This window comes from Vulpes lagopus, chromosome 4, assembly GCF_018345385.1.
Source record: "Vulpes lagopus strain Blue_001 chromosome 4, ASM1834538v1, whole genome shotgun sequence".
Taxonomy (NCBI): domain Eukaryota; kingdom Metazoa; phylum Chordata; class Mammalia; order Carnivora; family Canidae; genus Vulpes; species Vulpes lagopus.
In genome coordinates, this window is record NC_054827.1 from 113415298 (window position 1) to 113442602 (window position 27305).

Consider the following 27305-nt stretch of genomic DNA (forward strand, 5'->3'; position numbering starts at 1 on the left):
CTCCAGGATCGCGCCCTGGGCCAAAGGCAGGCGCCAAACCACTGCGCCACCCAGGGATCCCGTGAAGCTTTGTACTTCCTATGCATCTCACAAGGAAATGATGATCTGATATTACAAATTAGCGAGTTCAGGTATTGTCAGCAAATCTAGAAGTTAAAATGGCTTCTTTTTCTTCTTTTTTTTTTTTAACAAGGTGAATCCAGATTATTACCATCACCCCTGAAAATTCCCTAATTTCTCGTCCCAGTCAATTCTTACCCCAAAGTCAATCACTTTTCTGAAATTGTTTTCACCATTTAGTTTTTCCTATTCTAGAACCATATAGAAATGGCATCATATAGATGCCACTCCGTATCTAGATTCTTTCATCTATTCAGTTATCTTTATTATATGAATATGCCACAGTTTATCCATTTTCTCACGAAGGATTATTATTTTAAAATTTTAAAGATTTTATTTATTCATGAGAGACACAGAGAGGCAGAGACATAGGCAGAGGGAGAAGCAGGTTCCATGCAGGGAGCTCCACGCGGAACTCGATCCCAGGACCCTTGGGTCATCACCTGATTCGAAGGCCGACCCTCAACCGCTGAGCCACCCAGACGTCCCTCCGACAAAGGACATTAAGTCAAAACTCCTGTATCCAAAGTTACAGCTGGCAGGATTTAGCTTCCATTGGACTCTAACGCGCTCCCCTTCTTTCAGGCTCCGTGTCCCATTTCTCCGCGCCTCGCCTCCAGCAGCTGGGAAGCCAGAGAGCTCCCAGGCGGCAGCTAAATTTTGGGGGTAGATTTGATTGACAGTCAAGATCCCCAGAGATCAGTGCCCTCCGGACCCCCAGTGGGTTTCGCCATTTTACGAAGTTCTGAAAACCTCGCCAAAGTGCCCAACCCTTGTTTGAGCGAGCTAGGAGAATTGAGTGTACCTTTAAAGGTAAGTTTAGGGTGTAATCCTCATGATGGGAACGCTGCCTTCTGGCCAGGCAAGAGACCAGAGCGTTGACGCGTTGCCTCCCGTTTTCAAAGGTCCCTTCCAGGCCGCCGTCCCCTTCCCGATAGGCTAAGTGCTGGCCGATCGCACGAGACTTCCGGGAGGTCTAGGAAGTCGTTTCTCTCTCTGGCAGGAGGCGGGGTCTTTGCCGCACGCCGCGAAATCTGTGGGTGTAGACTGGATCCCTGGCTGCAGGCGGAGTGGTCCAGGGAGGGACGGGTGGGTCCCGCGGCTGCTGTTCTGGACGAGAGTCCTCCGAGGCTGCGGCTCTCTGATCGAGAGGTGGCCATTCATTCGAGCGCAGGAGCGAGGGCCCCTTCGGGGGCTCTTTCGCACCGTGCCCAGGCTTGAGGGAGCACCGCCCCGCTCATACCCCGGGCTGCTGCCGACCTTCTCTGAGCGGAGGGCGTCGCCCTTCTTCCACCCCGCTGCTCCGGTGCCCGCTACCATGGCTTTTCCCCATCGGCCCGATGCCCCCGAGCTGCCTGACTTCTCCATGCTCAAGAGGCTGGCCCGAGACCAGCTCATCTATCTGCTGGAGCAGGTCAGTCCCCGCCACGCCTGGGGCCTTTTCTGCATCAACAGTTTAGCGCTCACTGGACGCCTAATTCTTCCTGAGTCCCCTTGATCTTGTTCCAGGACCTTGGTATTGTCCTTGGAGCTTCTGTGGCAGGTCTTAGGTGTAGCATTTAGGGAGGAAAAGGAGAGGGCAGTAAGAGCCGCTTGGGACCTAGCAGAGAGTCCCAAAAATGAAGTCACTTCTTTTTGGTATGCAAGGGAGACACCAGTTGTGCCCCGCATCACTGGAGATGGAAAGATGGATAAGACATCTTTGTCCTTAAGGGTCTACTCCAGTAGGAGCCCTGTAAAGCAGAGATTACCACACAGGGGCGCCGTCTGGTAAATGGGTGATAGGTAGGATGCCAGAAGCGTTCAGAATAACCAGGCATTCCTAGCAGGAATGATCTGGGAATTTTAAGGAGCTGGATTGTGAAAAATAAGCATATTTTCCTTGGAGAAGGAGGAGCATATTCCAGGCAGATGGACTGGTTTGTAGGAGCAAAGTTGAGGAACCAGGGAAGGACAAGTTGTATACAGGGAGGAGAGCTATCAGAAGTTAACCAGTAGGCATTAGGCAGCCCCTGAAGATTTTCTTTCCCCATTTAAGGGGTGAAGCAATACTTGAAGCTGATTATCTGTGGGTTGGAGTAACTGAACAACAGGAATGCTAGTTAGGAGACCATAGATCAGGCAAAATTAGTGACCGTGGGGTTGAAGGGAAAGGATGGATTTTTAAGTCATGGTAAAAGGAATGTCAAAGATTTACTGATTGTGAAGGTTGAGCGAGAAGCAAAGCTGAGTTTGAGATTTTTATTGTGTTAATAGGAAAACAACATTGTTGCTATAGTTGTAATGCATTATGTGTATATTTATTTGTTTAATGTCCATATTCCCTACTATATTAGAAGGTCCTTGAGAACAAAGAACGTGTCCGTTCTGTTCAATGCTGTGTACACAGGGAGTACCTAGCTTGGAGTTAAGCACATAGCATGTATTTATTTTTTTTTTTAAGATTTTATTTATTTATTCATAGAGATGCAAAGAGAGAGAGAGGCAGAGACACAGGCAGAGGGAGAAGCAGGCTCTATGCAGAGAGCCTGACGAGGGACTCGATCCAAGGTCTCCAGATCATGCCGTGGGCTGCAGGCGGCGCTAAACCGCTGCGCCACAGGGGCTGCCCACATAGCATGTATTTAATAAATATTCTTTAAATGAACATCGAATTGAAATGAAAAAAAAAAATTAAAGGGACAGGTTGACTGGATAGGGTGAAGTGAAGATGCTAGTAGGAAATACTGCTTGTAGCATCCAGCAGATAGAAACGTAGAGCCGCAGCTGGGATGCAGATGGGGACTCAAAAGAACCTCGGAGAACTCAGGGGATCTGGAACCAAGTTTTATATTATTTATATGCCTCGTCATGATAGCACAGTGACTTACACATAAAAGACTCTCAAATGTGTGAGGAATTGAAAAGAGATGCTACTTAACACTGCTAATAGGTGAGAAGCACATGAAAGAGAGTAAATGAGACCAAGGATGGGTACTTGTACAGGGAACTCAGGAGGAGCTGCCCACAAGGGCAACTCACTGTGGCCAGTGGAAGTGTCTGTGCAAGAATTTGCCCTTCATGCTGGCACTTTTTCTGACTTAATTCTTGTTGACAGGCACTGCTGGTCTGGCTTGAAACCTCAGAATCCTCTTTGACTCTCCTTCCCCGCCTCACATTTAACTGAATCAGTTGTTGAGTCCTAAGGATATTTCCTCACACCTGACTTTATTTTTTATTTTTATTTTTTTTACACCTGACTTTAGAGATTATAACACACATTACAAAGAAGATAGTAAGGGAAAGTATAAAGAGGAAAAAAAAATCACATCCAATGAACAGATACAAGCACTGTTAACTGTTAATTTCTTTCAGTTATTCAAAAAATTCTCTTACACATCATGTATCCTTAGCATATTTTTGTTGACCACACCACTAGCTTCGATCAGGTCCTCATTCATTGCTCCACTCTTGGTCTACTTGGACTGTTGCTTTAACCACAGAAGTGGACTCCCTGCCTCTGATTTCTCATGTCTCCAATCCATTACATCCACAGTGCCCAGATTTATCTAACTAAAACTTCCAGCTGAGTGGATGCTTCAAGGCACAAAAACTTTCTGTTTTCCCTTTTTCATAGAGGATCAACTCCAAATTCCCTAACCAGACTTTGGGGTCCTTCATGCTCCAGTTCCAGTCACCTATTTCAATCCCCACCTTCCCCCTTCATCAAGATTTCCTGGTCTTGGTGTCACTGACATTTGGGGCCAGCTAATACTTTGTTGTGGGACTGTCCCATACACTACAAGACTTTTTTTTTTTTTTTTTTTTTTTTTAAATTTTTTATTTATTTATTTTTGATAGTCACAGAGAGAGAGAGAGGCAGAGACACAGGCAGAGGGAGAAGCAGGCTCCATGCACCGGGAGCCCGACGTGGGATTCGATCCCGGGTCTCCAGGATCGCGCCCTGGGCCAAAGGCAGGCGCCAAACCGCTGCGCCACCCAGGGATCCCCACTACAAGACTTTTAGCAGTATCTCTAACCTCTACCCACTAGATGCCAGTAAAACCCCCTGCCCCAAGTCAGATAACCAAAAATGTCTCCAGACAATGCCAGATGTCCCCATGGGGCAGAATCATCCTTGCTTGAGAACCATTTCCCTACACTTAACCTTATGCATCAGCCAAACCGAATTGCTTGTTCTGTCCTTACTCTGTCTGTGGCCTTTGCTGGATTGCCATCTTAGATCACTGCCAATGCCCCTACTCATTTGTCAAGACCTAGTTGAGAGCTAACTTCTAACCACTTCCCTCTCTTTGCCACTCATTGTGACCCCTCATTCCCTGGGCAGATGAGACACAGTAGAAGGGATGCAGGAATCAGATGGCAGGGATTTGGATGGGAGAGTGGATGGGTGGGTTTGGACTGTTCTGGGCTAAGTTTTCTGCTTTGAACATGGGTTATTTTTGTAATTAGAAGAAAAACACTACTTAAACAGAGGTGACAGTTGAGGGGTTGCCAGATGCAAAGGGGGCTTTGTTTGGTGTGGCTTTGTCCAACAGGCAATAGAGGTTAATTGGGAGGCAGAGTGGAGAACAGAGCAATGATGCACAACAAGGTCATGGGCAAGCAGGAGTGTTGAGGATTTAACCTTCGAGAAGGTGAAGTAACTTTCCATCGGTACAGAAAATGAGAAGACAAACTAGGCGAATATATAAAGAAATGTCCACTGTGGATACAGATAATAAATAAGGTGTTGGGGTAAATGATACGATGCCTAGGGTACCTCCAACTCAGTTTGTGCATTTATTAAGTGGATGGCTGGATGAGCTCTCAGCTGAGGGAGCATGTGTGACCTATGAGTGACCCAAGGTACTGTTTTCAGCTTCCAGGAAAAAAGGACTTGTTCATTGAGGCAGATCTCATGAGCCCCTTGGATCGGATCGCCAATGTCTCCATCCTGAAGGTACCCGCCCCCTTTCCCAGTGGATTTGGGCTCCTCTTTCCTCATGAGGCAGGTTTTTTTTTTTTTTTTAATGTTAATAAATGAACAGTACAAATTACTAAGGAGTGCCTGCCCTTTTAGGTAAAATGCAGGGTAGCTGAATTGGGTGGACAAAGGGGATTTGATGTTGTTGTTTGGGTTGTTACTGAATTGTTTGGTTTGGGGTTTTTTTTTGACCTGTTGACAGTTTGAGGAAAGTTCAGTGGGATGGTTGTCAGGGAGGCAGTTTGATTCCTAGAAGTAGCATGAAGAGGAGCCCTTACAGAAGTCCTCTCTGTGTCCTGCTGTGGGTTACCAAGTTTTTATTGCATTGTCTTGTTGGGTTCTCTCTGTAGCAACACGAAGTAGACAAGCTGTACAAGGTGGAGAGCAAGCCAGCCCTCAGCTCCAATGAACAGTGAGTGTCTGGGAAAGTTCATCTGGGCTCCAGGCTGGAGGAGGTCCAAGCACCTATGCCTCCTGTCCATCCTTGGCTGGGATCTGGCACCATATTTGTTTGTTTGTTTTTTTAAAGATTTTATTTATTTATTCATAGACACAGAGGCAGAGACACAGGCAGAGGGAGAGGGAGAAGCAGGCTCCATGCAGGGAGCCCGATGTGGGACTTTATCCCAGGTCTCCAGGATCACACCCCAGGCTGCAGGCGGCGCCAAACCGCTGCGCCACCAGGGCTGCCCTGGCACCATATTTGTGATGTGGTTCACCTTCCCGTACTTGCACAAGTTCATGCCTAGGTTATGCTGTGCCGTCTTAATTGGTCTTCCTTCTGCATGTTCTCGCTTTCCTGTCCTCTTCTCTCTTTAATCCAGTCAGCCATCTCTAGCCAGATTGATTAATCTTTGAAAAATGTTTTTTCTTTTTTTTTTTTTAAAGATTTAGTTTTATTTATTTATGATAGACATAGAGAGAGAGGCAGAGACACAGGCAGAGGGAGAAGCAGGCTCCGTGCCAGGAGCCCGACGCCGGACTCGATCCCGGGACTCCAGGATCGCGCCCTGGGCCAAAGGCAGGCGCGAAACCACTGAGCCACCCAGGGATCCCTGAAAAATATTTTCATTACGCTCTTCTCAGGAACCTTTGAGGCTTCCTTTACTTACTGATTAAAGTCCAGATTGCTCACCACAGATTCCAAGGCTGTCTCTAGTGAGGCTCACATTGTCTTTCCAGCCTGGTCTTTCATGTGTCCCCTCAAGCCTCTGCTTGACACACACTTTCTTTTCTTTTTTTTAAGTTGTTTTTTTTTTTTTTTTATTTTTATTTATTTATGATAGTCACACAGAGAGAGAGAGAGAGAGGCAGAGACACAGGCAGAGGGAGAAGCAGGCTCCATGCACCGGGAGCCCGACATGGAATTCGATCCCGGGTCTCCAGGATCGAGCCCTGGGCCAAAGGCAGGCGCCAAACCGCCGCGCCACCCAGGGATCCCCTAAGTTGTATTTATTTAAGTAATCTCTACACCCAATGTGGAGCTTGAGCTCATGACCCCAAGATCAAGAGTCACATGCTCCATTGACTGAGCCAGTGGGGCAACCAACTGTGTGCACATGCCTTTGCCCTCTGGCCATGCCATTCACTCTGCCTGCCCTCGCTGCTCCTGCAAAAAATACCTGGCCTTGGGACGCCTGGGTGGCTCAGTGGTTGAGCATCTGCCTTCAGCTCAGGTCATGATCCTGGGGTCCTGGGATTGAGTCTTGCATCAGGCTTCCTGCGGGGAGCCTATGAATAAATAAATAAAGTCTTAAAAAAATCGCTGGCCTTCAGAGCCCAGCGCCACCTCCTCCATGAAGTTCTGTGTCGCCATCCCAGTCCAGGGTTTCCATGGTGTTTAGTGTTTGTCCTGCTCACTTGGCATGTAGTCACAGCCTGTTTCTGGCCTTCATTTTTATTTTTTTGTATTTTTCAAACTTAAGTAATGTTCATTCTCCCCTTAGAGGAAAAAGTTCTCCTGGATACATGGAGAGTACCCCCATGAACCCCTATTTGAAAAACACTATTTTATATACTATCTTGGAACTTTTTTTAACACTTGACCATTATTATGCTCCATACATGTGTGTATCTTATTTTGCCCAATAGATTGTAAATTATGTGAGGGCAGGAGCTCCTGGGGCCCACATGGGGCCCATAAGTACCCGCAGCACCAATGTACCTCTCGTACTGAAGGGAGTTTTCTGTGCGTGGTATGTGGTAGGCCAAGAGAGCTGGCATGGCTTTGGCTAGGATGAGAACTATCAGCCTGGCAAGAAGAGCAAATGAAGAGTTAACATTGTTTCTGTTTCTTCAAAGCTGCTATCACCAACTTCATGATTTTTCCTCACTGAGGTTTTTTGTTTTGTTTTGTTTTTTCCTTTCTCTCCCACAGGCTGTGCTTCTTGGTCCGACCTCGCATCAAGAACATGCGATACATTGCCAGTGAGTATGCCATGGCGCTACGTGTAACTAAGACCTAGGAAAGAGTGGCCAAGATTAAGGGCCTAGGCCATAAGGACCTTTTAATGAGAAAATATGGTTCAAATTGGCCATACCACTTGAAGAGGATGTCTACTTCCTTGCTTCTAGTCTTAACAAAGGGCCTGTGATTTTCTAGGTTGCTTTCCTTCTGTCTGTAGGTCTTGTCAATGCTGACAAAATGGCTGGCCGAACTCGAAAATACAAAGTGATCTTCTGCCCTCAGAAGGTGAGTTTGGGTTCTGGTGGGAGTAGGGGAGGGTAGATCAGGATGAAAGGCTAGGAGGGGGCAAGGGACCAATAGCTGTGTCTCCCCCAAAGCAAATTATGTGTGACTGAACAAAATATCTATTCCTGTCTTGTCATTAACGTGGTCTTGATTATTTAGCAGAGGGTCTGTTGTCAAACCCAGTTACAGATTGTGGAATTGTGAGAGGGAGTGTCTGTGTAGACTTCTTCTGAAGCAGAACCTGCTGTGTATCCCTTCTAACTCAGATTTCTGTATAGTAATGTGCACGATGTTATGGCATTCCAGTGATTTTGTCCCTTTGTCCCTTTAACAGTAAGTACAATAAATCATTATTCCTCCATGCTCATTCAAGGCATGTGACCAGCTGCCCCTGGGATACTAGAGCCATACTAATGTACTTTGGAAAAGCCTTTTCTTACACAAAAAAGGAAGCTTAGAGACCATTTTACTCTACCCCAGCTTTGAGGAGTGGAGGGAAGGAAAGCCCACAGTCAAGCAGGGAGTTCACATCTTCAGGCTAGGTCCCTTCCATCTTTTTTAGCTCAATAATTGTAGTGTTTGGTGGTAGTCGCATTGCCATTCCCTGATTTCATCAAGTTCTCTCACTCCTGTGTCAGCAAGGTGCATTATGGGTACATCCTCATCTTACATACAGGGCCTGCTTTAGGCCTATAAAGCTATACCAAGTAGTTTATGCTGCATGGAGAGCAGATAGAAAAATAAAGTTGAAAGGACAGAGATTTGTTCTTTTTCTTTTTCTTTTTTCCCTTTTACTTATTTTTAAAATATTTTGTTTATTCATAAAGACAGAGAGATACAGGGCAGCCTGGGTGGCTCAGTGGTTTAGCGCTGCCTTCAGCCCAGGGTGTGATCCTGGAGACTCAGATTGAGTCCCACATCGGGCTCCCTGCATGGAGCCTGCTTCTCCCTCTACCTGTGTCTCTGCCTCTCTCTGTTCTCTGTGTCTCTCATGAATAAATAAATAAAATCTTAAAAAAAAAAAGAGAGAGAGAGAGAGAGAGAGATACAGAGAGAGGGAGAGAGAGACAGCATGAGCAGGGGGAGAATCAGAGAGAGGAGAAGCAGAGTCCCCGCTGAGGCAGGGGCCCGACTTGGGGCTCAATCCCAGGACCGGGAGATCATGACCTGAGCCAAAAGCAGGTACTTAACCATCTGAGCCACCCACGCACCCTGATTTATTCTTTTCCAATCTTTGCCAAAAAACTCTAGAGAAAGTAGAAGCAGTAGCTCAGTCTCAAACACTAAAGCCAAACTGGATGTGAATCCTTGCTTTATCATTATAACCTGTGTGATCTTGGATAAGTTACTTACCTGCTCTGTGCCTCAGTTTTCTCATCTATAAAATGGAGTTGATAGTACTTACCTTTTTTTTTTTTTTTTGACATAACAGGGCTGAGCATGTTACTTTTTATTTATTTTAATTTCAGTATATTTAACATACAGTGTTTTATTAGTTGCAAGAGTACAATATTGTCATTCAACCATTCCGTACATTACTCAGTGCTCATCACAGTGAGTGCAGTCTTGATCCCCGTCACCCATTCCTCCCATCTCCCAACTCACCTCCCCTCTGGTTACCATCAGTTTGTTCTCTCTAGTTAGGAGTCTGATTTTTAGTTTGTCTCTTTTTTTCTTTGTTCTTTTGTTTAAGTTCCACACTTGAATGGCATCATACAGTATTTGTCTTTCTCTGACAGACTTAATTCACTTAGCATTATACTCTCTAGCTCCATCCATGTTGTTACAAATGGCAGGTCCTTACTTCTTTTAAATGACTTTCAGTTTTTGTTACAAAATCTAGTGAAATCACAGGCTTATATTGTTTTCTCATCATGTAAAAGAAATAAGAAAGAGCTAATGATCTTCCTTTGAAGATCATTTGAAGATTTGTAGCACAATCTTACTGCTATTTATCCTACTGAGAAATGTATCAAGTATAATGTCATTACCAGGGCAAGAAATTATTAAGTAAGATAACCAGTTGGAATTACAGGTTACTTTAAATGTTACTAAAGGAGCTGTGGCAATAAATTCTAGTTCTTGGAGTCTTAAAAAAATTTTTTTTTTTTAAAGATTTTATTTATTTATTCATGAGAGACACAGAGAGACAGAGACAGAGATAGAGACAGAGACAGAGACACAGGCAGAGGGAGGAGGCTCCATGAGGGAGCCTGATGCGGGACTCAATCCTGAGGCTCCAGGATCACGCCCTGGGCCGAAGGCAGGAGCTAAACTGCTGAGCCACCCAGGGACACCCCCCCCCTTTTTATTTTAAGATTTTATTTATTCGGGATCCCTGGGTGGCGCAGTGGTTTGGCGCTTGCCTTTGGCCCAGGGCGCGATCCTGGAGACCCGGGATCGAATCCCACATCAGGCTCCCGGTGCATGGAGCCTGCTTCTCCCTCTGCCTGTGTCTCTGCCTCTCTCTCTCTCTCTCTCTGTGACTATCATAAATAAATAAAAATTAAAAAAAAAAAAAAGTCAGCTGGAAAGACAACGTCACAGAAGTTTAAAAAAAAAAAAAAAAAAAAGATTTTATTTATTCATGAGAGACACACAGGGAGAGACTTTTTTCAAATTATACTTCCAACGACAGATTTGTTCAAAGAGGGAATAGAACATGTTGGTAATAGTTTTAAATAATCCTAAAAGATTTTATTTTATTTTTTAATTTATTTATTTATTTATTTATTTATGATAGTCACAGAGAGAGAGAGAGAGAGAGAGAGAGAGAGAGGCAGAGACACAGGCAGAGAGAGAAGCAGGCTCCATGCACCGGGAGCCCGACGTGGGACTCGATCCCGGGTCTCCAGGATCGCGCCCTGGGCCAAAGGCAGGCGCCAAACTGCTGCGCCACCCAGGGATCCCTCCTAAAAGATTTTATTTTATTTTATTTATTTATTTTTTTTTAATTTTAATTTTATTTTTTTTTCCTCCTAAAAGATTTTAAATAAGCCTCCCTATTACACAGAAAAACAAAATTGGAATTTTTTTTTAAAGATTTTATTTATTTATTCATGAGAGAGAGAGAGAGGCAGAGACAGAGGCAGGAGAGAAGCAGGCTGCATGCAGGGAGCCCGATATGGGACTCTATCCCAGGACTCCAGGATCACACCCTGGGCCGAAGGCAGACGCCGAACCGCTGAGCCACCCAGGGATCCCCCAAAATTGGTATTTTGATGAATTTTCTCCATCTCATATCCTATTTAATTAGATTATTTGACTTAATTTTATATCATAACACAATCTCCCTCAGTAGCTGTAAAGAAGAGGGATTCTCTCTCTCTTCCTGAGACTCCTTTTGTTAATTATGAAGATTAGCAGTTTTGATCTGGGCTCTGGGATTCCCTTAGCACTAAAGTGGGCCTACTATTTCAGTTTCACTGACAGAACTCAGTGAGGAACAGGGCACGTGACTCTTGATCTCAGAGTTGTGAGTTTGAGCCCCATGTTGGGCATAGAGCTTACTTAAAAAGAAATGAGTGAGGAATGAATAGGATTCTCTGTGTAAAGTAAAATTAGGAGCATGTAGCATTAATCTTCCACATCTCATGGAGTCATCATGACGACCAAGAGAGGTTATCTTTATAAAACACTAACGGTGATGCCTAGCACATATTTTATGTTTAATGTATATCAACTGTTACCATCATCGTCTTTATCAGAGGAAGTGTTCCTCCTTCTTCATCATTGTCTCCAAGTATTTCACCTTCCCACTTATCTCAAAGGAAGAAGTGACCTGGGCCTCTTCCCCTCCTTGATTAGCCATTCACCTGTGTTTCTGGCCCCATCCCCACATTCCTTCTCTACTATCATGCTTTGTTGGGTAGATTCTTTTTTTTTTTTCCCCAAGATTTTATTTGTTTATTCATTAGAGACACAGAGAGGCAGAAATATAGGCAGAGGGAAAAGCGGGCTCTGGGCAGGGAGCCCGATGTGGGACTTGATCCTAGGACCCTAGGATCACAACCTGAGCCAAAGGCAGAGGCACAACCACTGAGCTACCCAGGTGCCCCTGTCAGGTAGATTCTTTGTCTTCTGTCTTCAACTACATCTGTCCCTTCTAAAGAATTCTTCCTACTTCATGTCTTCTCCCAGTTAGGGACTCTCCCTTCTGTTGAGTGAAGACTTGTGTGAAGAGTTCTTGCTGTCACTCTCCTGCAGCCTCACTAGATCCCAAACCCTTGAGGGCTCTGTTGTCAAACCCAGTGATGCCTGATTCCCTCCCGTCCTGCCTAATGTCTCTGGCGTTTGACACTGTTGCCTGTTCCTCCTGAAATGGACCTTTGCTGCCTTGGGAGGCACCGTGTCCCCCGTTCCTGCCTCTGTGTCATCTTTCTGTCTTCCCTGCCAGGTTGTGCCCTGTGCACCCTTTTAGTTTGCTGTTCCCTGGAATCCTGTCCACAGTGCTCATGTCCCTTTGTGTTCTTCTCTCTTGGGCAAACCACCCACTTTAAATATTCTGTGCCATTCACCCCTAGCCTGGATCTCCAGATCTCTTAATGATACCAGGGGTCCCCTGGACCCATCCTCCCCTGACCTCCTTCCACACCAGTGTCCCTTCCCTGCTGCCTGCCCCACCTCCCCTGTTTCTGGGGTACATTGGGCCCTCCCTCCTACATCTGAGTGCGGGACTCACCCTTCGGGGACAGCTGAAATACCTTCTTCTTTGTGGTGCTTTCCAGTCTTGCAGGGAGGAAAGAGCTATGGACTTAATACCTAAATAAAGTGGGTAAAGGGAAACAAAGTGCTGGGCTGAATTGTCCCAGTGGTCCTTCCTATCATCCCTATGAGTCCATGTTCTCTTGTCTCTGTCACTGGGTCCAGTAGGTGTTGTCCTTAGTGCCCACAGAGGAACACCAGAAAGATGAAAAGAACAGAAAAGAAGGTGGTCACCAGCTGCTCTCTCTTGTCTTTCAGTTTCACGCATGTGAGATGGTGCTGGAGGAAGAGGGGGTCTATGGAGGTGAGAAGAGGCAGCCGCAAGTGGAGACGGGGAGAACATAACACTATACCCCCCCCCCACTCTACATGTTGGCCCTGGGAGGAGGGGAGCTCCCCACCAGGGGGAGGGGGACAAGGCCCTGAAGGGAAGGCTGAAGGAGACTCCAGGTACCACCATTCCTCCGTCCCAAGACTCCCCTGAGAAGACTGCCTTCTCTCCCTCTGTGCTGCATGCATCGCTGACCGGAGCACGGAGCTCCTGCTGCAGATCCTGCCCTAGTGCCAGAATCTTCAGGGCCTTCTGCAGTCAGCCCCTTCCTGTCTCCTCAGCCTCACCGTGTGCAGCTCCCTTCTCTCTCCTGACTCTCTATCCTTCAGCCATGGGCACTTCCCACTTGGTTTTTCTGTGGCTTAGAATATTCTCCGCCCTCAGCTTTTTTTTTTTTTTTTCCGTACCAAAATCTTACTCAAATTCGAAGTGTAAATATTGGCTCTTTAGGGAAGTCTTTCCTGGACTCCTAAACTTTTCCTCTACCCTGCATAGCTGAGGTGGAGGTTCGATCCCTGAACTATCTGTGCTCCCAGATTGCTGTTCTACTTGTTTGGAGCACACCTAGAATGAGGTGTATCTGGTGTGTTCCTCTCTTACTAGATTGGGATTCTCTGGCAGAAGATGGGGAGCATGTTCGTTTCCATTCACATACCCCTGGTGCTCGGCCTAGTGCCTGCACACATGTGGCTTCCTGCCAGTATTTGTTGAGTAGTGAATGAGTGTCCCTTCAGCACATTTGGTGGGTACTCAGATGAAGACACATTGCGTAGCAGGCTGTCATGTGCATGTCTCTTTCTGTTAACAGACCATGGACTCCTTTAAGGCTCAGGCTGGGTCTTACTTGTTTCTGAGTGTCCTGTGCTCAGTGTGGTGCTGGGCATGTGGCGGTGCTCAGATGTTTCTATGTCACTGTGGCAGACCCTCTTTCTCCCGCCATGGAGCCCCATGCCTTCCATGGGGAGGCTGACTTGCCCTGTTCCCACAGATGTGAGCTGCGATGAATGGGCCTTTTCTTTGCTGCCTCTTGATGTGGATCTGTTGAGCATGGAGCTGCCAGAATTTTTCAGGGACTACTTCCTGGTAAGTGCAGGGTCTTTGGGTCTTGGCATTGACAGGCAGGGACAGGTGGGGTCCAGTGAGCTAGCAACATTGATGTAACCTTCATGCCATTCCTATCATTTATCATGAGGGGAGAGCATTTTGTGGGTTGAGTGCTACTGGTTGCTGTCCACCAGTAGGGGCCAATCAGAAAGCTTTCAGGCAGTCCCCACACCCTGCCTTCCTGCTCCAGGGTTTCTAGGGCTAGCCCCTTTCCAGATGGGTCTGTTGGGTTGAGCCATATTTCCGTGCAGGAAGGAGATCAGCGCTGGATCAACACTGTGGCACAGGCCTTGCACCTTCTCAGCACCCTCTACGGACCCTTTCCTAACTGCTACGGAATTGGCAGATGTACCAAGGTGGGCACTAGCAGGGCCCTTGTCCCAATAGCCTCTATTTTACCTGTTCTCTGCCCACCATGGACTGCCCACAGGCATCTGCAATAAGATGCAGATTCTTTGGCTTGCTTTTATTGTTCCAGAATAGTTCCTCAGAGAGGAGGACTTGTGTGACTAGCACTCCTGAGTCTTATCTTTGGGGGTGGAAATCATCCTTCATCAGCAGGGAAGAGTTTGGGAGGGGTGGGCCCAGATGGATGTGTAGTGGGTAGTAGTGTTAATAGTGAGCTCCCCTCAGCTAGTGGCTGGGGTCAAGGAGAGATGTTACGTGGAAAAGAGTTGGTGGGGCTGCAGCAAGGACCTGGACACCAGACTGAGATTGTCTTGGTCCCTGGCAGATGTCATATGAATTGTGGAGGAGACTAGAGGAGGAGGAGGATGGCGAAACGAAGGGCCGAAGGCCAGAAATTGGACATATCTTCCTCTTGGACAGAGGTAAATGCTGCTCAGCACTCCTGTTGTCTTTGGACCCTCGAGGACATGGGTGGCTCAGTTAGGACCATTGGTTCGGGGCTATGAATGCCAGCATTGACCGGGAGCACGGCGCTTGGGCCCCGTGGCGGCACCTGAGCCGGGCAGCCGTGTAGGTCAGGGAGGATCCTCACGGCTGGGGATCTCGGTTTCAGATGTGGACTTTGTGACAGCACTTTGCTCCCAAGTGGTTTACGAGGGCCTGGTGGATGACACCTTCCGCATCAAGTGCGGTAAGTGGCATCCTGGCAAGGTGGAGGGGGTCCTCGGCTCCCGAGGTCTCTTACCTGGGCCGGGACCTCTGGAGGTCCTCATAGCTGCTCCGTCTGCTCTCAAGGGAGTGTCGACTTTGGCCCAGAAGTCACATCCTCTGACAGGAGCTTAAAGGTTCTACTCAATGCTGAGGACAAGGTGAGGAGGGAGTGGCTACTGCCCGTGGATTGTTGTGGGCCCCACTCTGGGTGGGGAGGCTGAGCCTGTGGGAGACGGATTCCCCGCCAGGAACGAGCATACCCCAGAGCTCAGTAGCTGGTACTTGTCATGCATCCATGCTGCCAGCTCCGCTTTCTCTGTGCTTTTGCTAGAACAGAACACACTTCTTGTGCTCTGGTCACACTACTGAGGGAAGAGGGACTAGTTAGGGTTCTCTGGTAAGTTGTTGCTGGCTTGTTCCCCTTGCAGGTGTTTAATGAGATTCGTAATGAGCATTTCTCCAACGTCTTTGGCTTTTTGAGTCAGAAGGCCCGGAACTTGCAGGCTCAGTATGACGTGAGGTCCAAGCCCGGGGTCCTCTGTTTCGTTTCCCCAATGGCTTCCCAAGGCGGCTGACAACCCCCTAATGCGATGACAGCCCCCTGTCTTTTGTCTTGGAATTGGGGAGACTGAGGGAGGGTGGTGGCGTCTCGTGTCTGAGGGCTGGGAGAGCTTGACCTTGTGAGGATTTCCCCTAGCGCCGGAGAGGCATGGACATCAAGCAGATGAAGAACTTCGTGTCCCAGGAGCTCAAGGGACTGAAACAGGAGCACCGCCTGCTGAGCGTCCGTAGGTTTCAGCCGGAGGGGAGGGCGAGGGGCTGCTACAGAAGAGATCTGCCCTGGGAGAGAGCTCTGTTCACCCAGCAGATAATGATCTTGTTTCACCTGAAATGGGACGAAGTGCTTCTGCATTTTGCCTTAAGAACTTTCTATTTTTGGGACTCCTGGGTGGCTCAGTGGGTTAAGCGTCTGCCTTCAGCTCAGGTCATGATCCCGGGGTCCTGGGATTGAACCCCACATCGGGTGCCCTGCTCAGTGGGGAGCCTGCTTCTCCCTTTCCCTCTGCTGCTCCCCCTGCTTGTGCTCTTTTCCTCTCTCAAATGAGTGAATAATATCTGAAAAAAAAGGTTTTTTTTTTTTAATTTTTCTGGATAATAAAGGCATATTCTTCTAGAACTGGGAATGTGTCTGCTTGCTTTTTGTCCTGTCTGCAGATATTGGGGCCTGTGAATCGATCATGAAGAAGAAGACTAAGCAGGACTTCCAGGAGCTCATCAAGACTGAGCATGGTAGCTGCAGTGGCCGTGCCCAGCTCCATTCCATGCTTCTGCTTCCCTTGCTCCCAGCACCTTCCCATCCAGCAAAGATCCATCTGGCTCCTTCTAGCTGGTGCTGGCTGGGTGGAATGCTGGTTCCTATTAGGAGTCCTGGGGGTCCCTTAACCCACCCCAAGCATGGAGAAAGACGGGGAGACAGACACCTGTTAGCATACATGGCAGCAGCTGAGCTGCATGCCCTATAATGTGCTCTCCTCTGCTTACTCCCAGCGCTGCTGGAGGGCTTTAACATCCGAGAGAGCACCAGCTACATTGAAGAACACATAGACCGGCAGGTGAGCAGGTGGCCGGGGTTGCTGGGAATGGTGTGCCATGGGGTTGGCCTCCAGAAGGAAGAGGAGAGAAGAACATGTGTCATGAAACTTGAATTCTCTTTGACTCTCTTTCTGGGCAGGTGTCACCTATAGAAAGCCTTCGCCTCATGTGCCTTTTGTCCATCACTGAGAATGGTGAGCCCCTGGAACCAGAGATGCCAGACTGAAAAATCATACCTCAGGGATAGAGCAAATCCTTTTGAATGACAGAGATAATATCCTAGCAGACAGAACATTTCCCAGTAATTTCATGGATTCTTTCCCCTGTAAAATAAAGCAGTTTTTGTTCCAAGTGAGACATCCTGAGGCTCTGGGGTGATTCACTGTCCTGACCCTAAGCAGGACCACACCCAGGGCCCCCAGAACAAGCCCAGTCACATCTTAGGACTGCAGGGGCACAGCGTAGAATGGTGTGTCTCTGTTTCATCCAGCCTCCTGCCTACAGCAAGGTTTCATAATAAAGACAGTCCAGGAAAGGGGTATAGCCAATTTCATAAACGTTTCCAAAAGCTCAGATTCTGCGACCATCCGTGGCACAACTTTTAACCCCTTTATGCAATTTTTTCACCTGTTTGGAGTGTTTTGTTTTGTTTAAAGATTTTATTTATTCATGAGAGACACTGAGAGAGGCAGAGACGTAGGTAGAGGGAGAAGCAGGCTCCCCTTTGCCTGATGTGGCACTTGATCCCAGGACTCCAGGATCACAACCTGAGCTGAAGGCAGATGCTAAACCACGGAGCCACCCATGTGCACCCCTTCCTTTTTTTAAATTGGAAGTACAGTTGACACACAATGGAAGCTTAGTTTCCGGTGTACAGCACAGGGTTAGGCAGGTATGTACACTATGCTGGGCTCCCCACAAGTGCAGCTGTGACAGTACTATCGACTACTCCATGTGCTGTGCTGTTCGTCCCTGTGACTTGCTTGTCCTGTGACTCCGGGCCTGTCCTTCCCACCCCCCTCCACCCCTTTTTGGCAACTGGTGTTGCCTGCTGATGTCTTGCAGGTGGGGATGTGTCTTTGAGGCCGCTCTTTGCCCCCAGAGGAGCAGTTTGCTTATTCTACATCTCCTCGATTGTACTTGCAAGCCCATTCTTTGTACCTCACTGGAGGAAATCACCCCAGACTGCCCTTTCGGATCTTATCTGAACACTTGTCTTATTCCTCGGTAGCCTCTGAAGCAGTTTGTGGCGGTGCTGGCCCAAAGCCAGGAGGGAACTCGCCCAGGTCCCTCCTCCCTCCTGCCATGTCCCCCTGCCACCTCCACTGAGCAGTGCACCTTTCTGTGTCCCTCCCTCAGCACCCTCACAGGTCAGGGCTCGTCCTCAGAACTCTCAGATCCAGGCTTCGTCTCTTAGTGAGCAAGCTTAAATTTAGGAGTCCGTTTATTTTATTATTTTTATTTTTAAAGATTTTATTTATTCATGAGAGACACAGAGAGAGAGGCAGACACAGAGAGGCAGAGGGAGAAGCAGGCACAGAGAGGCAGAGGGAGAAGCAGGCTCCCTGCGGGGAGCTCGATTCAGGACTCGATCCCAGAACCCTGGGATCATGCCCTGAGCCAAAGGCAAGATGCTTAACCACTGGGCCAACCAGGCACCCCTAGGAGTCAGCTTAGAATCACCTGGCTAGAGCCAAGGTTAACATTTACTGAGTCCTTCCTCCTGATACGGGTGTTTTGGGGCACAAGAGGGTAGGGGGGGTTGGCTATAGATTTCAGGATACCTCAGCTGGTGTTCGCATGAACCTGTCTTCTCTGATCCTCAGGTTTGATTCCCAAGGATTACCGATCTCTGAAAACACAGTATCTGCAGGTAAGGCCGGGAGAGTGTGCTCTGGAGGGAGCTTGGTGGAGGGAAAGAGGCAGAAGAAGAAATGGCCCATTTCTTGTCTACATCTCCATGTTGTTGACACTCTGGCCTCCCTCTTAGAGCATCTTGGGACAGTCAACCTCTCAGCATGTAGAGACCCTCCCATTGCCTTTGACTTCCCCACTCCCTGCTCTCTTGGTGGGTGGCCAGTGCTGGGAGAACTGGAGCCACTGAGCTTTTGGACCAGGTGGTGAGTTCTCACCCCTGGGGCTCACTTGCACTTGAACCATCTTGTGAGGATTTGATACGGCTTTCCTTCCAGATCTTTCTCCAGTCTTACCTCATCTGTGAAGCCCTCCCCAGCACCCTTACGTCAGTAGCTTTCTCTTTTCTCTCATAGTTTTGTGCTTTTTTTTTTTTTTTTTTGTCCTTTGTTTGGTGTTTGGGTATTTCCTTAGGGCACAGAATGCATAGCCCTTCTGTCCCTCACTTTCATATTACCTAACAGTATTAGACCTTGGTACAGCGGATGCTCAGTAAATGGCTGAATTACATTTTTTTCAGAGCTATGGCCCTGAGCACCTACTAACCTTCTCCAATCTGCGGCGAGCGGGGCTTCTAACAGAGCAGGCCCCAGGGGACACCCTCACAGCTGTGGAGAGTAAAGTGAGCAAGCTGGTGACGGACAAGGCTGCAGGTGAGCAGGGAGCATGGAGAACCCCTTCCATGGCCAGAGTCCTCCCTTCTCACAGCAGCCAGAGCACTCTGGGAGGGAGCAAATGAGCTGGCAAAGGACGATGTGATTCTTCACTCTTCCTGGCATTACTACTGCTTCTGCTAGTAGGAGCATGTTCCCTTTATTGAACACTCAACCATGTGCTGAGAACTGTAGATAACAGTTTCTCACTTAATGCAACAAATATAAGTTTATAACCTCCATTTTGTAGATAAGGAAACAGGCTGAGTGAGGTGAACTGACTTGTTCATAGTCTCTCAGTAGTAAATCAGGTTTGAACCCATGTCAGTTTGACTCCATGGCCCCACACACTTCACCGGTGAGCCCAGATCACCCTGTAGACTGCATTGAGTAGATAGCAGGTACCCTGCAGGAGGAGGAAGACTGGTGGGAAGAAGGGTGGTGAGGATCTTGATTGGTTCCAGAGAATTTTGGGTGAGCAGCTCCTCAGAGAGGAGAAGGGTCTTGAGATGTGAGTAGTCCTGCTATTTGCCATTTCTGAATGGTATCATCTGTGGCTGTGTCACGGAATCCATAGACCTTAGATGAAATCCAGCACAAGTTTCCTTCCCAGGAAAGATTACTGATGCCTTCAGTTCTCTGGCCAAGAGGAGCAATTTTCGTGCCATCAGCAAGAAGCTGAATTTGGTATGTAGAAACAGGATGGATGGGGAAGTCATGGGTCCAGTCCTTGGTGGAGTACTTTGAATCCCTTGGTGGAGTATATCTCTTTGTTGTTGTTTTTTTATAAAGGTCCTTTCATTTGGTAGCATTTAATCATGAGCTTAATCTAATGAGATAAGACATAGAGATTCATTCACTTAATAAACATGTAACAATCACCCACCAATGCCAGAGGATAGGCCGAGTGCCACATCAGTGAGAGACATGTCCGATGTCACCAGGGGAGCTTCAGAGGGCCATCTTCTTTCCAGTTTTTGATAGGGAGCACAGAGAGCTCATTCAGGAGAATCAGTGGGTACTGAGCAAAAGCTTTAATCTTTGGTTATGGATTCTTCTTTTTTTTTTTTTTTTTTTAAGGGCTTTTGCTGGTTTTCCCTTTAGCTGAAATAAGAACTGTTTTTTGGGATGTACTTTTCTTTAACCACATAAAGGGCTGGAGAGAGTAGTTGTAATGTGCCTCACGTCATCCCCTTTGCCCTCAGATCCCACGTGTGGATGGCGAGTACGATCTGAAAGTGCCACGGGACATGGCATACGTCTTCAGTGGTGCCTACGTGCCCCTGAGCTGCCGAATCATCGAGCAGGTGAGAGCGACCCACTCCCATTCCTTGTTCACTCTCTGCTTTTTCTTGGTCCCTGGCCTGTCCCAACTTTTAACTACCCCAGTAGCTAACAAGAAATGTGACAGTTGGGCTGCTGTGACCTTCCCTTCCTAAGCCTACTCCTGTCTTAGACTTGCAACTGGTGCTCGTGCCTCCCAGGTGCTGGAGCGGCGAAGCTGGCAAGGTCTGGATGAAGTGGTGCGGCTGCTCAACTGCAGTGAGTTGGCATTCACAGGTGCGTGGCACTGGCCAGTGTGGGCAAGTGGGACGAGCGGAGAGCCGGGGCCACTGCCCAGCACCAGCACGCCAGCGAAGACCTGAGTCTGGTCTGATCTCTGCAGACATGACCAAGGAAGACAAGACTTCCAGCGAGTGCTTGCGCCTCATCCTGGTGGTGTTCTTGGGTGGTTGCACGTTCTCAGAGATCTCAGCCCTCCGGTTCTTGGGCAGAGAGAAAGGTAAGAGAGGGCAGAATGTGGGAGCCGGGGAACAGCAGGCAGCGCTCAGGAAGGTGGCTCAGTGGGCCTCTGGCTGCCACTGGCTATAGTCAAGCTGTGGGCTGAAGAGCAGGGAGTCAAACCGTGGGCTGAAGAGCAGTTCCACTGGGTGCAGCAAGTCATCAGGCCTGTGAACATGGCACTGGTGCATCCATGTCTGCAACCTGCTGCCCTGGTCTGGAGCACTTGACGTGGCTTAGGCTTGGGGACCTCTGATCTGCTTAGTCACTGATGCTTGTGCTTTTGGCTCCGTAGGGTACAGATTCATTTTTCTGACAACAGCAATCACAAATAGTGCTCGCCTGATGGAGGCCATGAGTGAGGTGAAAGCCTGAAGTTCTTCCTGCCGGGGTTGACTCTTCCCTGGACACGTTTCCCAACAGGACACAGGAATTTGGTCCCATCTGCTAACCAGGTGTCCACCAGATACCCCACTAAGAGCTGAGGAGCTCAGAATTGACTTGGGACTTAGGGAAGTTATGAGGAGAGCGCTCACTTCCTGCCGCCAGGATATTTCTTTTTTTGTTTATGAAGTATAGCTTGTGCTGAAAAGATACAAGGGGGAAGAGGTATCTTTTGCTAAATCTTGTTTGAGTATCATTGTAAATAAAGCCTCTACTCTCAAGTGTCATGTAGTTCTCGATGTGCACTTCCATCTTAGTGAAGCACTGGCAGAGGTGGGGAGGGGTGGGGTTTCATGTGTTCTGTGGCCTGGACTCTGCAGCAGCTCTGGGTCTGGTCTGGTTCTCTCCTGAAACTTGCCCTGTACCAGTGTTTCCTCAACCATGGAACGAAGAGGATGGACTAGGTAGATGAAAAGCAATCACCCTCTAACTCTAAAATACTGTGGCTCATCATACTTTATTAAGTAAACCTTTGCCCAATGTGGGGCTCGAACTCATGACCCTGAGGTTAAGGCTTGTAGCGTCTCCCAAAAGAGCCAGCCCAGCGCCTCTTGTGATTCATTATACTTTAGAAAAGAGAAGTTTGGGAATCCCTGGGTGGCTCAGCGGTTTGGTGTCTGCCTTCCACCCAGGGCATAATCCTGGAGTCCCGGGATCGAGTCCCATGTTGGGCTCCTTGCACGGAGCCTGCTCTCTCTCTGTCTTTCACGAGACGTAATAAATAAAAAAATAAATGCATAAATAAGATCTTAGAAAGGAAAGAAGCTTGCTACTGTTTTAACTTAAGGAAGCACTTCAGTATTAAGCATTTGCCTCTTACTGCAGAGTGAAAGGTTGTGTCCCATTAGAGTAGGTTCAGGCATCGGCAAATGGTACTACTAAAAAGGTCACCAGTGCCCCCTCTTGCTGATTTTAGTGGCCTTTCTCTCCCTTGACCTTTTAAAAATTGTCAACTGAAACCATATCTATCATTCTCTTTGTGGTCCTTCCTCTAACTTGACCTTACTGATAACTGCTTTTCTTCTCTTCTGTTCAGCTTCCATAGACACTCTTTTGTTGTCTTCCTGTGGTCTCCTGGGTTGTGCTTCTGTCTCCTTGGATTACTTCTCTCTTCCTATACCCTCCCTGTCCTCTGTTGTCACCTGCTTCCAGATCTCAAGCTTTTGTCTTTCTGTTGAGCTTCACACACTGGTGTCTCCAACTTAGTCCTTCACAGGCACTTCAGACTCAACATGTCTAAGATAAACTCTCAGACTGAACCTCCTGTCCTCGCTTTGAATGCCTAAATCTGCTCCTTTTTCTGTATTCCTATAATTGACATCCTCGTCTACCCAAGTTTTGTTCATGAAAGAAATTATAACCTTGACCTTAGATCTTTTCTTTCATCCCCTACATTCAGCTGGTCACACTACCCATTATTTCTAAATGCTTCTGGCTCATCTTAACCATCCCCATGGCAGAGATCCTTACTATTTTTTGTCTGGGTTTTGGCAAGACTGTCCCTCCCACTCCCTTTGCTCCCCATCTACTACTTACCCAAAAGAAAGATCCAAATCTCTGTTGTTGGATCATCAAAACGATTCTTCTAATTTTTTAAAAGATTTTATTTATTCATGAGAGACACAGAGAGAGGCAGAGACATAGACAGAGGGAGTAGCAGGCTTCCTACAGGGAGCCTGATGTGGGACTTGACCCCAGAATCCTGGGATCACGCCCTGAGCCAAAGACAGACGCTCAACCACTAACCCACCCAGGTGTCCCAAAACTATTTCTTCCATAGAAGAATGCAGTGTCAGTGCATATTCCAAGGAAAATGCATACCTCAGGCATCCAGCTAGAATTTTTACAATTTTTATGTCAAGCTAGTGTGTGAGATCAAGGACAATGCTGACAGGGGCTGTTAGTCTGTATAAAGAACATGTGGCAGATGAAGATTCTGTGACCAAGGATATAGACCATAGTGGCATACTGCACTTACATTCCAGAACAGTGCTGTTCAATAGAAATACAGGATCCTGTAACAGGGTCCTACTTAAACACACATTACAGTGTTTCACACGCTGAATATATGCTCTGAGTGGATATCTTCCAATACTTCTATGACTTTGTTGGCTTCAGAGCTACAGTGCAAAGGACATGATAGCAAAATTATCTTATCTCTGGGTACGTATGATGCTGGCCCTGGGAACATGTCTGAGGATCACAAGTTTTTGAAGCTTTCTGAGTAACTTTACAGTTAATCAACAAAGTACAAGTAAATTTAAAAAAAAAAAATGGTGTCTGCAGCTCACTCCATTAGGGGCATGAATGTTTGGTCTGTTGCTGAGAAGTTAAAGGGTGTTGAGAGCACCAGTTAAGTCCTTCTGAAAGTGAGAGAAACCTGGTCCTGCAGGTGAAGCAAACAAGCATCTTTTACTTCTTCATAGAAAAGGCAAATGAAAAGGTGGCAAGGACCTAGGAAGAGGGAGGAAAAGCAGGCTGCATGCAGGGAGCCCCATGTGGAACTCGATCCAGGGACTCTGGAATCACAACCTGAGCCAAAGGCAGAGGGGCAACCACTCAGCCACCCAGGAGTCCATATGGTCTGTCTTTTATAGGTAACTGACCAGGGAACTTGGTAAATTTTTTATCCACATCAGGGTGGATTTGTAAATATCATGTCTTTATTTAGAACAAATAAGATGTTTCTTTGTAAATATCATGAGCACAAACAAGGTGTTCCCTTCTCTCTGGTTAATAGCTCCTCCATAATATTTCTCTACATCTGGGGTTTCTGTGAACCTAGTAGCTATTAAAGGGGAACACCCCCTAACATTTTGGAGCTAGGGAGCCAGGTTTATTTTTTTCTGTTTTTACTGTCTTATCTGTTTCCTTGGGATGGGTAGGAGCCTTTGGGCCTTTGGGGTCCTTGGTTTATGGGAGCCCACAGATTCCTGGAACCCTGACTCTGGGCCTCTCCCTTATCTTTCCCTGCCTAGTCCCATCTGCCCCTAACTTGTTCCTACATCCTTCCTCCCCTTGGAATAGTAACCCGAACTGCCGTTAGGAAATGGGATGATGACCGCTCTGGCTGCTTCAGGCTGAAAAGGGGTGGCATGAGGGGGGGAACGGAGGCAGTCAGAGTATTCTCAGGGTCAGTCGAGAAGTCTACAGTATGGCTCCCAAGTGATGTTGGAAGGCTTGAAGCTACATAGGCACTGGCAAACAGAAAAAGACAAAATTCAACAATTATTTCTATAAGTAATAATTTCTATGAGCATCTCAAATATTGACCCATTTCCAAACCAATCAAATAATCCTAGGGAGACACTGATTTTGTGCAGTTGAGCTTGAACAACACTTGAATGTCATTTATAGTGAGACCTTATGAGAATTGTTTATATTAAAACAGCACATATGTAGAAACTCTTTACAACCTAAGTGATGTTGAAGTAGTAAGTAATCAATAGTGGCCCAATTCTCTGGAAGTCCTGCCCTAACTTCACTTAGTTCTTGATTTAGGGCATCTACGCTTAAGATGTGTCATTCAGAGTTCTGCTGAGTAAGCAGTTTGTTGGATCTCACGGTGTAAGACTTTTCCTAGTGCTGGGAGAGCCACAAGGGAGAGGGCTAAGGCTGCTGTTTCCCCATCTGATGTGAGAACCACAGTATTGTCACAGTCGGGGAGTAGATGAGGTAGATCTCGTTGGTAACGGGTGATAATCCCAGCTTGCCTACAGCACATAATCCCCCAAAATTTTTAGGGATGTTGTAACAGGCCATATCAGTGCAAAACAAGGCCCATCCTCTTGGTAGGTGTTAAGTATGCTTTAGATGTTTCGGGGACTGTACTACAGGGAAGAATCTTGAAGCTGAGTAGCAAGACTTGTGGTGAGTCATATAACTTTTGGCCTGATGGTACTCACGCCTATTAGACTATTAAAAAGGAAACTTTATGGGAGATAATGCAAAAGGATTAACATAAAACAAGTATTAGGCCCTAATTATGTAAATGTAAGGAATGTAAATTATGTTACATTCCTTACATAAGATCTTCAATTATCAATTTTGTTGAATAGATCAGTGGATATCTTTATTCTTTTAATTGGTCACAAATGCCCCCTATTAATTGGAACACCTTGTGGGAGTTAACTGTAATGTTAAAACAACACATGTGAGGAAGCTCCTCACACAAGAAATGGTATAGCAATAGTAGATAGTCAATAGCGGTGCAGTTCTTGAGAAGTCCCTCTCTAACTTGACTTAATTCTTCCTTGAGTGTAATCCAGTGCCTGGGAAGTATTATTTAGAGTCCTGCTCTGCAAGCACACTGTTTTGCTTATTTTATATTGCAGTCCTTACATAAGTCCTACAAGTCTCATAGTGAGCCTTGAGGTTCTTTTTGCCATGGGAGCCATTGTATGCTTGGCTATAGCCCTTGTTTGCGATTGTACCTCAGCAGAGGTGGCTTCTGGGATAAACATGACTAAGGGATAAAACAATCAAGAAGCCCTCTTAGGGATCCCTGGGTGGCGCAGCGGTTTGGGGCCTGCCTTTGGCCCAGGGCGCGATCCTGGAGACCCGGGATCGAATCCCACATCGGGCTCCCGGTGCATGGAGCCTGCTTCTCCCTCTGCCTGTGTCTCTGCCTCTCTCTCTCTCTGTGACTATCATAAATAAATAAATTAATTAATTAAAAAAAAAAAAAAAACAAGAAGCCCTCTTAGTTTGAGATCTAGCCTGAACAGTATTATAATTAAAAGGAATCACTAGCAAGTATGAGAAAACTTATCAAGGAATAAGGGCATCCCCAAGTACATCATCCAATCCAATCATAAAGTGGGGTCATCCATTATCTTCACAAGTCCATAGTTAACCCCATGCAGTGGGGTACACTCTGGCTTTAAAGGAGCAATTTTATCATCTCAGCCATACAGAATTGGTCAAAGTGCTAGTTGTGGGACGCCTGGGTAGCTCAGTGGTTAAGCATCTGCCTTCAGCCGGGGGCATGATCCCGAGACCCAGGGATCAAGTTCCGCATCAGGACTCGGATTGAGTCCCACATCGGGCTCCCTGCATGGAGCCTGCTTCTCCCTCTGCCTATGTCTCTGCCTCTCTCTCTCTCTCTCTCTCTCTCTCGCTCTCTCTGTGTCTCTCATAAATAAATAAATAAAATCTTTAAAGTTATTAAAAAAAAAAAACCCAAAGTGCTAGTTGTATATACAATGGCTGGGGAATTCCATTTTTTGTTGTTTAAAATCAGACACTCGGGATCCCTGGGTGGCGCAGCGGTTTGGCGCCTGCCTTTGGCCCAGGGCGCGATCCTGGAGACCCGGGATCGAATCCCACATCGGGCTCCCGGTGCATGGAGCCTGCTTCTCCCTCTGCCTGTGTCTCTGCCTCTCTCTCTCTCTCTCTCTCTGTATGACTATCATAAAAAAAAAAAAAAAAAAAAATTTAAAATCAGACACTCAAAAAAAAAATTAAAAAAAATAAAATCAGACACTCATGGGATCCTGTTATTATCCCCATAAAATGAAAAGCAAAAAGATTATCTATACTTGGGCATCCCAGGTGGCTCAGCAGTTTAGCGCCGCCTGCAGCCCAGGGCATGATCCGGGAGACCCGGGATCGAGTCCCATGTGAGGCTTCCTCTATGGAGCCTGCTTCTCCCTCTGCCTGTGTCTCTGCCCCTCTCTCTCTGTCTCTCATGAATAAATAAATAAAATCTTAAAAAAAAATTGTACTTGAGCTATTGTATAGAGACAGAAAAGCTATTTCTCTGAAGTTTATTTCAAGTAGTCTACTAGCTTAGGCAAACGACATTCATTTAAAATGATCAGACCTATAATTTAACATCCACAAAGATGTGTTATTGAAAGTTTCTCTCACGATCTCTGGGTG

General features: G+C 47.0%; 1 protein-coding gene across 2 annotated transcripts; it reads left to right on the forward strand.

The window, feature by feature from the left end:
- Positions 1–842: 842 nt before the first annotated feature.
- On the forward strand, positions 843–21649 carry VPS33B (VPS33B late endosome and lysosome associated). 2 transcript variants are annotated; one of them, XM_041753553.1, is made up of 23 exons: positions 843–933; positions 4982–5062; positions 5437–5498; positions 7464–7513; positions 7711–7778; positions 12741–12786; positions 13802–13896; positions 14169–14273; positions 14651–14747; positions 14939–15016; positions 15121–15194; positions 15465–15551; positions 15734–15824; positions 16252–16326; positions 16585–16649; positions 16769–16823; positions 18456–18502; positions 19064–19196; positions 19810–19883; positions 20402–20503; positions 20681–20756; positions 20863–20979; positions 21274–21649. In XM_041753553.1, the coding sequence occupies exons 2-23, from the start codon at positions 5021–5023 to the stop codon at positions 21351–21353; spliced, it is 1719 nt and encodes a 572-aa protein (XP_041609487.1). In that variant the 5' UTR covers positions 843–933; positions 4982–5020; the 3' UTR covers positions 21354–21649. The 2 variants fall into 2 exon arrangements, with proteins under 2 accessions (XP_041609487.1, XP_041609486.1); XM_041753552.1 differs by lacking the exon at positions 843–933 and adding an exon at positions 1124–1534.
- Positions 21650–27305: the final 5656 nt, after the last annotated feature.